At 37.2% G+C, this 12,737-nt stretch overlaps 2 protein-coding genes across 2 annotated transcripts in view; one reads left to right on the top strand and one right to left on the bottom strand.

The window, feature by feature from the left end:
• Positions 1 to 12,737, bottom strand: part of LOC133529293 (protein crumbs) — a 200,344-nt gene that overhangs the window by 125,797 nt on the left and 61,810 nt on the right. Inside the window, exon 2 of the mRNA XM_061866993.1 lies at positions 5,117 to 5,272. Within this exon, the coding sequence (XP_061722977.1) occupies positions 5,117 to 5,272 (156 nt within the window). The remainder of the gene's footprint in view (positions 1 to 5,116; positions 5,273 to 12,737) is intronic.
• The window catches only part of LOC133525810 (U11/U12 small nuclear ribonucleoprotein 35 kDa protein-like), a 95,585-nt gene continuing 82,869 nt past the window's right edge, over positions 22 to 12,737 (top strand). The window contains exon 1 of the mRNA XM_061862207.1: positions 22 to 33. The gene's annotated coding sequence lies outside the window, so the exon portion shown is untranslated. The remainder of the gene's footprint in view (positions 34 to 12,737) is intronic.

Raw genomic sequence — 12,737 nt, forward strand, 5'->3', positions numbered from 1 at the left:
AATGATATTAGAAACCTCAATATCATTTTTAAAGACCTATCCATAGATACCCCACACGTATGAGTTTGATGAAAAAAGATTTTTTGAGTTTCAGTTCTAAGTATGGGGAACCCCAAAATTTATTGTTTTTTTTCTATTTTTGTGTGAACATCATAATGCGGTTCATAGAATACATCTACTTACCAAGTTTGAACAGTATAGCTTTTATAGTTTCGGAAAAAAGTGGCTGTGACAGAATCGGACAGACAGACGGACATGACGAATCTATAAGGGTTCCGTTTTTTGCCATTTGGCTACGGAACCCTAAAAAAGGAAAAACATGTTAAACTTCACATCCGACCTCATAAAATTAACTTAGACCGTTCAGTCTCGTATAGACTAGTTAGTTACGCGCAATATTTTGTAAACTTTCATCGGAGCGTATAATTTAGTCCACGGTTACGTTACGACTAAACGGGTGTGTTCAACGAATTTTTTTTATACTACGTCGGTGGCAATGAAGCATACGGCCCACCTGATAGTAAGCAGTCTCTGTAGCCTATGTACGCCTGCAACTCCAGAGGAGTTACATGCGCGTTGCCGACCATAACACTCCGCACCCTCGTTGAGCTCTGGCTTACTCACCGGCAGAAACACAACACTGAATTTGCGCGTTAAGAGGAAAGAGGACGGCCGTTTCTGCATACAAACGTAGTCCCCTTCTTTCTCTCTGGATATTGACGATATTGACGTGCGTGTGTGACCATTGCTATGTTTGACTGTTTTCGATTTTTAGATTATAAAAATTAGGAGCAAAAGATTTAGTACAAATTTTTAAACGGTCCTAACTCAAATAATAATCAATATTTCGAAAAAAAACAATGTAGTGGCATAGCTGTGATTGATATCCAACAAATTGTGTCAAAATATTTTCAATAATGTTAATACCCAGAGGAAAACGAGGACTACGTATGTTGATAAAGCGATTTCGCTCGAGTCCTCCATTTTCGTCTTAGGGGCCCACTGATTACAGTTCGCCGGACGATATCGGCCTGTCAGTTCGCAAAAGCAGACGATCGCGGCTGACAGGCCGACATCGTCCGGCGAACTGGTAATCAGTGGGTCCCAACTTCGTGTTCTTCTCTCACTCTCACTGAGCATAAGAGTGAGGGAGACGGAAGTGCGACGACCGGGAGCGTGGATAAAATGTTTTTTAATTTAAATTTTTTGTGTGTATTAAAAATTTAAAAAAAGAAATGTCTGATATTTCTAAAGCATAATAAGGCTCATTTAAAAAATATTTTTCTACTGGTCGACTGTAATGGTTGAATTAAGATTTCGTATACCAAACTATAATTGCGTACTTTTCATATATACAATTTCTTGAATCAGAATTTCTAATGGAAAGGAAAGGTACTTATGCACATGATGCGTAACTTGCGTAAGTATTATAACATATGTCCAAGGTTCTTGAAGGAGCGGTTTGCACTCAGTTGACTAACTACGTAGAACAAAATAATATGCTACCGAGCGTACAGTCCGGGTTCCGTAGCGGCCACAGTACGGCCACCGCGTTAGCTCAAGTTACAGATAATATAATATCAGCTACTGACGATGGCAAGTGCACTATATTAGTATTACTGGATTTTTCACGAGCTTTTGACTGTATCAGCAAGGAATTGTTAATAGCAAAAATGGCTTACTACGGATTGTCAGTATCAGCACGTAAATGGTTTATGTCGTATTTGACAGATCGTAAGCAGTATGTTCTTACAGAGGATGGTCAGGGACAGGAGATTCGGTCGACAGTAAAACTAGTTAAAAGAGGCACACCACAGGGCTCGATTCTCAGTCCGTTGCTTTTTATTCTGTTTACTGCTGACCTCGGCAAACTACTCAAGCACTGTAGTGTTCATTTATATGCCGACGATACGCAGGTATATTTTTCATTCGACCCAAAAGACACAAAATGTGCTATAGAGCAAATAAATGAGGATCTGGATGCAATATACAAATGGGCGTATAATAATAACCTAGTTATAAACCCCTCAAAAACAAAGTACCTTATATTTGGATCTAAATTACAGCGTAATCGGATAATTAATTCTGATCCTAGATTGGTGATTAATGGTAAAAGGATTGAGAGAGTGGATGCAGCCAAAAATTTGGGATTGATTATAGATAGTGATATACGCTACATTGATCATATTAATACAAAAATAAGAAACGCATTTTATAGGCTAAAAATTTTGTATGGTATCCGAAATTACCTAACAGAAGAGGTGAGGCTGGTTTTGATTGAGTCGCTAGTGTTATCACAGTTTAATTATTGCGATATCGTATATGGACCACGCCTGCTGGCCAAAACCGCACAGGCAATTCAAAGAGTTCAAAATGCTTGTACTAGGTTTTGTTTCTCGGTGCCAAAGCGAGCCCATATCACACCGTTTCTAAACGAGAGAAAAATTCTGAAGATGGCAGCACGTAGAACCTTGCATATGGCCAGTATGGTTAAAAATATAGTCTCTAGTCATAAACCAGAATATCTTTATAATAAGTTTCGATGGATGAAAGACGTTCACGGTCGGAATACTCGCAGTAAGTTTCTAAATAAAATGAGTGCCCCGAAACATAAAACAGCAGGTTATCGTGGTAGCTTCAAATACTCTGCATCTAAGATCTGGAACGACCTACCACCGCCATTGCGAGCTAAAATGTCCCTTCCAACCTTTAAAGGCAAATTGAGCTTACTTTTATTAAATTACCAAATTTCCTCAGAGGATATAATTATTTAATGGTGTTGTGCTATATTTTGGACACTTACTATTCCTGTTGTTTATAAGTTTGTATTTTTATTTTATTTTATTTATAAGTATTCTCTCATACAAAAAGTACTATTACTTATCGCTGTACGTTTCAATGAACGAAACTTATGACTATGGCATTGTTTGTACCTATTCAGTAAAATACTTGAGTTATAAATGTAACCAGTTGTCAATATCAAGTAAATACCAAATTAAAATATTAAATTTTCACTTGTAATAAAAATTTCTTTATTTTTTTCGTACTATAATTGTATACACTAGCTATCTCTGGTAATAAAACAAAAAATCCATTAACCCGCATGTCATATCAATGTGGTTCAGTGAAGGGGACGGACTGAAAATCAGCGCTGCGCAATCAATTTGTAATAAAATGGCTGACGCAGCGTACGCTGAGTCCGTTCCTTTTGCCGCGCATGCCTATTATTATTATTTTTAAGTGAAACATTGTATTTTGTGTGGCAATAAATGGTTTCTTATTCTTATTCTTATTCTTATTCTTATTCTTATATTTTTCTTCGCAAGTATTATAAAAAAACTAGACTGTGACAAAGTACAAAATGGTACTGAAATTAAATTCCTTAACAGTCACGGACATTAATTGTTATGTTAGTCATTTAGGGTTCAAGCTAATTTGGTGGTCAACACTAAGCCCCACTTGCACCATCCCACTAACCCTTAACCGGTTAATCCGTCAAACCAGTGTCAAATTGTACCGGTACCCATGGTAACACCAGGTTTAACCGGTCAACCCCGTGTTAGTGGGATGGTGCAAGTGGCCCTAACGGTGTCAAACGGTGTAAACTCCAATGTAGAGTAAACACTAAAACCCATTATATTCAATAAGTGAATTTCTTCACATAACTGTATAAAATATTTTAGCATATTTGACAATGTTATTGTTTCTTATTGTTTTTATTTCATTATTGCTTTTCTATAAATTCTGGCTTGACGATCCTTTTCAGGTGAAAATTTCCATTTTATAATTGTTGCTATCTGGATTATGGTGTTATTTTTGGTCATTATTAGAATTTATTTTTGACGATCACATGATCACATGACCATCAAATCACATTGAGATGAATGTAATATGTAAAACAATCGTATATTGTGTAATAAAAATAAATAAATCTGAATCTTAATGGCTCAGCAATCAAAGTCCGTGACTGTACAGTCAAGTGTAAAAATTATACATAGCATCTTATTCCAGTGCAATAAGAGCGTAGTACCATATTTATGAGACGATTCTCCCGATACATATTTTTGCAGCTGACTGTACTACATGGCCCCAATGACAGTCCACATTGTACCCAGCTTCCAAAAATCCTTCTAAACAAACAAACGTGCTAATCTTAAGCCGAGCCGAATGATTTATGAATTACCCTTCGCAGGGTCACCATCTTGCTCGCCTATGACTCATTACGCTGAGTCACTTGAGTCATATCGATACTATCGGGTGTCAATTCAATACTCGAATATACACAGCCTAATAAGGATTGTGTTTATTGTTCTTGCACATAAGTCTCATAACCAACATACTTATAGATCTGCACACACACGAAGTCTAGTGGAAAAATTATAAGTCTATTCCATCCATCCATTTCAATGTCAACTGCACATTCTCTTGTATTCTGCTTCGGTTCTGTACCCCTAGTGTAAATTTGATCGACATCATAACGTGACGAACGCGTTTGCGTTAAGTCTCATTTTGTATAGGATTTTGAGTTTCCAAAACGTCCCGCTTGGCGCGCTCTTTCTAAATCCAATACAAAATGAGACTAAACGCAAATGCGTACGTCACGTTTCGAAATCGAATTTATTTACACTAGGGGTACAGTTTGATGGTACGAGTATTTGTTTCAATTATTTACCATATTGAAACATTCCTATGAAGGAACTCTACTCGGGATCTCGGTCAATGTCCAGAGAGTAGAGACACGTTGTATTTCTAATTCAATCCAAAATTACATTTGATTATTTTAATATTAGTTGCATGTTCCTAGTTTTATATAATTTACCTAATATCATTCCAAACATAATGCATTTTTTTTATGAATGAATGAATAAATAAATACTAATAAATAAAAACCCACTTATTAAAAGGAGGCCTAAAGTTGAGCCCGCCGAGTTGTTTTAACGATATTGGCCTCATGAGCCGTACGTAAACCGCTGCTTTTGAATAGCCTCCAGCCTCTCGGAGGAGCCGAGCGGACTCAGGTATGCTACTTTAAAGTACTACAAGACAGGCTAAGCGGGACTTTTATTCACCCATTGGCCACGGAACCTTAAAATGGCAAGAAAAAATGTCCACTCACCGACACAAGTCCGAAAGTTGAGGCCGACGAGTTGCTTGAGCGATATAGGCCTCGAGAGCCGTATGTAGGAGCTGCCGTTGAAATAGGCCTCGGGTCTCTCGGAGGGGCCGAGCGGGGTCGCGGCCTGAACTCCGACCCATAGCAGGAGGCTGAATCCTGTAACAAATAATTAATTGTAACATTTACGTTTAGAAGGAGAATTATAATAAATTTCAGATAAAACCCTTAAGTTAAATAAGCAGGTAAGTATCAAGGCCCCGTAGGTTACTGTTCTTTTCTCACTCTCACAGAGCGTAAGCGAGAGCGAGATGGATGTGCGTGTGGACCGCGGATATCATGTTTTTGAATTTTATTTTATTTTTGTTTTTTAAAAATCGCAGATTTCCATCGAACATAATATTGCTCATTTTACCAAATATGTTTCAATATTCAATCTATATCCCTTTTGTTTTGCTGCGACGCACACAACGTTTTCTATATGTTTGGAACAGTATTTCAATGTATTTTTTTCTTTCTACTTCTATTTTGTATTTCCTGTGTGTATTGCGGCAAACAAATAAACGGATTATCTATCTATCTATAAATTGTATATATGACAATATCAATTACAATGAAATAAAAAAAATATATGTAGTTTTTGTGCATACATTATTATAATTAGACCTATGGTATTGTATGGCATGGCGGTGTTTTTTTATTCCCGTTAATTTCAAGGGTGCATTCTTGTGCTTAAATTAAGTAACTTGCTCAAAGACACCGGTATTCTAAATAACTCCATTTCGGAGATAATCAATACTTTATTTTTTATCTTATAAGGCCCTCACGAGCGTATACACTTGACTTAGGCCGTTTACATATTGATTAGTGTTTAGTACGAGTGTCTACATTTGCTACAAAACTTAAATACTATCTCGGACGATTGATGTTCGAAATGACATTGATGGGCCGGGCGTTGATTTAAGAGAGTCAGTCAGTCAGGACTTTTACGTTTATATATAACAGAATGTGGTTGTGGAGAAGAATGGAGAGAATAAGTTGGACTGAGAAAAAAACGAACGAGGAAGTGCTGGGAATTGTTGGAGAGAGGAGAAACCTACTGAGGACCATAGAGAATAGACGAGGAAAAATGATAGGTCACTTGATAAGACACGACACTTTCTTTAAAACTATTTTGGAAGGCAAGATCGAAGGTAGAGGAAAACCACGAGCAAGTTACACGCAGCAACTAAAAGGAAAAGTAAATGTCGTGTCTTACAGGGATCTAAAGAACTTGGCCGAGGACCGCGAAAACTGGCGTCTACTCCACCGACAAGAGCCATGCTCTTAAATGATGATGATGATAACAGAATGATTTCTGGGTCGTGATCCAGAACCACTTTTTCTGAATCTATAAATGATTTACATTATCATACGGTAGTATTTGATTGAAAGATAATTAGTTTGATTTTTACTATTTTTCAAGTAAAATTAATCTTATACGAAGTAATCATGGTCACCCTATGACTTTTGACATACGCTGTATGGAAAGCGACAAGACGTCACATTGAGTAGGGTGACCAAACTGTATGCAAACATGTTTTTTTCTACTTGTCATCTGAAAAATAATCATAATTATTGGTGATAATAAATAATGAGCAACATCATTAGACTCAACTTTGAATTCTGTGTGATGTCTTGTTCTCTTGCTCCACGACCCCGAAATCACCCTGTATAGATATTAGTAATTTTATACCACAAAACCGAATAGGAAAGAAAATTACAATACAATACAAATACTCTTTATTGCACACCTCAATTAAAATTACACCAACAAAAACGATTATCATTCCAAAAACTGGTTATATTTAGCTTATAAAAAAATATAAATTAACTTTTGTTTACTGATATAGTTAAAGTGACGTCACAAAGTTTGTGTTTCCCCCTCCCCTTGTCACAACATATCAATTTTTCTTGACCCCCCACCCCCCAATGGCCCTAAACGGGTGACGTAATTACTGTATCACGAATTGAGATGATTTTTCTTTCAACGGGGGCTTAACGGGGATTAATAAGGGATGGTATTTATAAAATTATAATGGTACTAATCGGATTGCTATATTTATAAATCCATTTTATTTATATTCTTCTACAGCGTATATTTTTATATTATTTATTCCAAGGAGTCAAGAGCCCGGTAACGATTTTTGATCAAAAATGTTAAATTGATATATTTAGTCGTTGAAATTGTACACCTTTTGTTACGTAATATCTATAAATAAATATAAATAAATAAATATTATAGGACATTATTACACAAATTGACTAAGTCCCACAGCAAGCTCAATAAGGCTTGTGTTGAGGGTACTTAGACAACGATATATAATATATAAATATTTATAAATACTTAAATACATAGAAAACACCCATGACTCAGGAACAAATATCCATTGCTCATCACACGAATAAATGCCCTTACCAGGATTTGAACCCGGGACCATCAGCTTCGTAGGCAGGGTCACTACCCAATAGGCCAAACCGGTCGTCAAATATCTATATAACAAGTATTGGTTTCTATTAGTCTTCTCATCTTGCCTTTTAATAGTGAGGTCGCAAGCGTGCGTCCCCGGTAACATGTGACGAGAAGAAACAGAAATTTGATTTCGTAGAACTTTCATTTACACTACTTTATAAATTTATAATAAAGAAAATGTAGTTTATTAAAGTTGAAGTACATGATATGTGTAATACAAAATTACCATTTTTAGCAGTCGAAACTTTACGAAATTTACAAATAAGAGCTTTATGCGCGTTTAACTAAACGTCCATCAGAAAAAAACATAACTAATTAAGTGACTCTGTTTCCAATAAAATCATTTATACCAAGTTTTTGTCAAAAAATATATTTTTGGTACAACCTTTTTCGCTGGCTGTACTTTTTTCCACAGGCAACTAATACTCATCGAGACAATTCTAAAAACCCCAAACACAATTAGGTTGCGTTGTTTTATCACAGAGTTCCTATGGCAATCTCCTGTCTCCAATGCCGAATTTAGAGGTCTGGAGGCCTCGGGCAATAAAGGAGTGGAGGCCCCCTGGCCCCAAATTTTTTCCAAATAAAATGGTAAATTTTCCGAATTCTCTATTGTGGGGGCCACTCTTTTGTGGAGGCCCGGGGCAGTAGCCCCGGTTGCCCTCCCCTAAATCCGGCCCTGCCTGTCTCCATCATCAGATCAGCTTGATGGTACCATAATATTGCATTGTCACCCGAGAATACATGTGTATGCAAAGTTTCAGCTTCATCGGAAACCGGGAAGTGGGTCAAATTTAACTTGCAAGATTTGTCCCATACATACTAACTGGACAAGTTAAATAAAAGCTTGTAAAAATGAAAGATAACAAGACGTGCTAAAAGAAACCAGTATACTTTTTATTTCTAATAGAAAAGGTGTACAATTTCATCGACTAAATCAATTAGACATTTTTGCGACTAAAATCGATAACGGCCTCTTAAGGAGTCCTTGATTACCAGTTCGCCGGACGATATCGGCCTGTCAGTTACTCGCGATTGTCAGCTTTTGCGAACAACTGCAGGCCGATATCGTCCGGCGAACTGGTGATCAGTGGACCCCTTTAAACTAGTTAGTATACGCCCTAATAAACTAACTTCCACAAGTTTTATTAAGTACGACCACATTTAATTTTCCGTACAATAAAATTCAACAAGCAATTTGTCAGTCAGTTACGAGGTCAGTGACAACCTGACACTGACATATTCGCTAACGTCTGCGTAACTTGCTTTCTATACATGGTGTAATCGTTAAGTGTAGGCAGGCGATAATTCCGCAAATATAACAGATATCAGCAAACTTCGAATTGATATCGAAAGTGCGTTACCCAATGATTAAATACATTAATAATTTTAAAAAGAGTTATGAGTTATTAAGTTAGTGTAATTTATTATTTGAGATAAGATTTATTATTTTATAAACGGTAGTTTTATTATTTTATTACAGTTTGTTTGTGCAAATAATGAATCTTAAGAGGCTGTCAATACCTAAAGCACGCACACTGTCTATTTGTATCGGAGTAAATGAGATAGCACTGTCGCATGTTATTGGGCCTGGGCAAGGGAATAATAAGAAAAATATTTAAATAAAAAAAGTGGATTATTAGTGTAATATTTGACTCAACAGCGGTTTAGATATAAATGTTTTGAAATTGTGATTTTAATTGCAGACCCATAAGTCAAAACAATAAAGACTTTAAACCTTGAATTTAAAGACTTAAATTGTGATTTTAAGACCAATCTTTGCAATTATTTTCTATCGAGCCGATTTCGTTCAATCATGTATCGAGTACAACCACGGTCTTTGAAATACAATTAATATGAACATATATTTTTATTACTTGACTAAAACAAATAGTCTTTCTTAAAAAACTGTTTAAGTAACATCAATTTCAAGGACATTGGGTGTTGACAGCCTCTTAAGTAGTTTTATCTCTTACGTCACCGACGTTCTTTGAGGGGTGAATCGTCATACTAAATGTATAATAGCATTTACACTTAATATTTTTAATATTTCTGCTTTTACTTTAAAAAGTTATTAATGTAATTTTCCTCATTGGGTAACGCACTTACGATATCAATGTAAAGTATTCTGATATCTGTTATATTTACGGAATTATCGCCTGCCATCCGTCCGGGTTTTCCCCGGATTTATCCTAGTTTGGAGGCCGTCCGGGGTCTGTCCGGGGGGGAGGGGGGTGTCAAGAAGTGTCCTTTTCATGTACGGAAGCACATTCAAACTACATGTAAAATTAAAGGTCTTGTTTTTTTAAAATATTATTTTCGGACTCGTCCGGGGAAAAAATGCGATTTACGCCAAATGTCCGGGTTTTTTAAATCTTTGTCCGCGTTTGGCGAAATTCGAGATGGCAGCCCTAACTACGAGTAATATGCCAATACGAGCGAGAAGCATAGAAAGTAAGTTATGCATACACGCTAGCGGATATCTCAGTGTGAAACTGGTGGTAGCCGTACAGTCCGGTTCCGAATGTAAATATAGCTATTGGTAGACAGGTGCCAGATCGGCAGGTGATCTCAAGGCCGGACTGTGGCCTTTTCCTGTGAGTTTTACAGTTATAATAGCACACTTAAAAACTGTTCGATCATTTTTTTCTCTGCGAGGTTGAGGGCGAGGTGGAAGCTTTTTAGACTATTTCCTAGTGTTGTGTTCCTGCCGGTAAGGTTGCTTGAGTTCAACGAGGGTGTTAGGGTCGGCAACGCATGTAACACCTCTGAAGTTGCAGGCGTCCATAGGCTACGGTAACCGTTTACCATCAGGGCCGTACGCTTGTTTGCCATTGAAGTAGGAAAAAAATCGTTACACTGGCACACTGGCAGTCGTCGCATTTATCCATACGCAGCAATTAGGTTCACTTCTTTCCTATAGAAGTATGGATATACTCGAAGAAATCCTTCATTCTCGATAGATCCAGTCTATATGTAGATCCAAAATAACGCTATAAATAGTATTTTATATAATCGTGTTATAATAGAGAGCTTTTCAGTCGAGTACAGTGTTGCGGCGACGAAGCTTGCTGAGTTGCCAAAGTGAGGTACGAGATTGAAAAGCTTGATTATATCACTATTGTATACAATACTTTTTCTACGAGTCAATAAAAATAATACATTAAACTAATAAAATCATACAGGTAAACAAGCCAAAAGTATACAGCTATTTAAGATATGCGAGCAGCCGCGATACCTTTATACTTGTGCGCGCCCCGGCGTATGTTTTTTCTCAACTACTTTAAAAAGTTTCAAAGTTTTATGGTACCATACACTACTGCACTTGGTTAATGTACCATTATCTGCCCATTTACCTGTCGCACATTTAAAAAATAATAATCATTCGATAGCTTATGAATTAGGGCATAAATTTCAAGCATAAATGTGTGAGAATTTTCCACAATTACTCGAGAATTAATAACAAAACTTACAGAAAACCGCAGCCAAATAACACTAGACCCTACTCATAGTGTTGTGTTCCTGCCGGTGAGTAAGGTTGCCAGAGCTCTACGAGGGGGAGGGGGGTTTAGGGTCGGCAACGCGCATGTAGCTCCTCTGGAGTTGCAGGCGTACATAGGCTACGGAAACTGCTTACCATCAGGCGGGCCATATGCTTGTTTGCCATCGACGTAATATAAAAAAAAAACAAAGATAAAAATTGTCTTCAAAAATTTACTTTTTTTTACATTTTATCTTTTTTTTTCGAGAATAAGGTCGTTGACCTGTACTTTTTTTATAAATGAAAGTACAGGATATCAGCTAAAAGTTGACATCATAATGATAGCCCTATTTAAAACATACACAAGTTACTCGAGTCCAAACAAGAACTTTTGGTATACCCTCCTAAGCTCCAAGGTCCTAAATCGATGGAATAAAAGAAGGTTCCAAATTCAAAATTGCGAAAATGACTCTGAACCTCTTGAAGGTTAAATTACAATACCTTGGTTACAAATGTTACAATAGTTTGTCAGGGAAATCAACCGAGTAATCCGTTATTAGTTTTCAAGGTTCCGTGCCTCGAAAGGAAAAAACGGAACCTTATAGGATCACTTTGTTGTCCGTCCGTCCGTCTGTCTGTCTGTCTGTCTGTCAAGAACCTTTTTCTCAGGAACGCGTGGAGGTATCAAGCTGGAATTTATATCAAATACTCAGGTCTACTGTCCCTTGCAGCTGTGAAAAAATCAAACTTCTAAGCCAACGCAATCAAAAGATACAGCCGTTTATGCCGCAAATTTCCGCAAATCTTCGAAACTCGCAAGGGAATCAAATCCTACAGGATACTTCCAGTAAACTCAGTATCTTGAAATTTGGTGCGAAGCAACGTCTTATAGCACAGATAAAGGAAAAATTGCGAAAACAGTTAATTTTCGTTACATCATATAATAAAAATATTTTTAATAATTGATATGACCCGATTGTCGTGATGGGTTAACTTTTACTTATATACCTACTGGTTTGTACGGAACCCTCGGTGCACTTGTTTAACGTTCACGCTAAACCGCGCCGGGCCCGGGCCGAGGCGTCCGACACGTCATTTCCTATAACGGCTGACCGGTGATCACGTGGTATTTTACATAGAAAACGAAGCGCCGGAATCTCCGGCCCGGCCCTGGCCCGGTCTAGCGTGTGTCATCCTTGTCAACATGTTCATCAAAATACATTACCCACATCACAGTTTTCTCAAAGGTTAGCTGGAAGAGATGCCTTTTAGGAATAAGTTCGCCTTTGTACATAACGTTTGTTTTTTTGTTTAGTTTTGTATGTTTTATGTTAACCTGTTATGTGCAGTAAAGTGGCATAAATACATAAATACACAGTGAAACTAGTCTACTCATTTCGCCTCAAGTCGTTACGCCAAATCGTGGAGGCATTGCATGTAGTAACAGTAACAAGAACTGACTACTGGTAATCCTTATGTGGTGGTAATAAGGTTCCCAATTGGTCAATAACAGTCGCTGGTGCTGTGACCGGGTCACTGCGGTTGTAGACACTGCTGGTATTAGGGTTGCCAAGGGAAGTGAATTATCGTACCGATTATAGTATTTTATGCAACAGTTGTATAAGAAGGGT

Source organism: Cydia pomonella, chromosome 1 (assembly GCF_033807575.1).
Source record: "Cydia pomonella isolate Wapato2018A chromosome 1, ilCydPomo1, whole genome shotgun sequence".
Classification (NCBI taxonomy): Eukaryota; Metazoa; Arthropoda; class Insecta; order Lepidoptera; family Tortricidae; genus Cydia; species Cydia pomonella.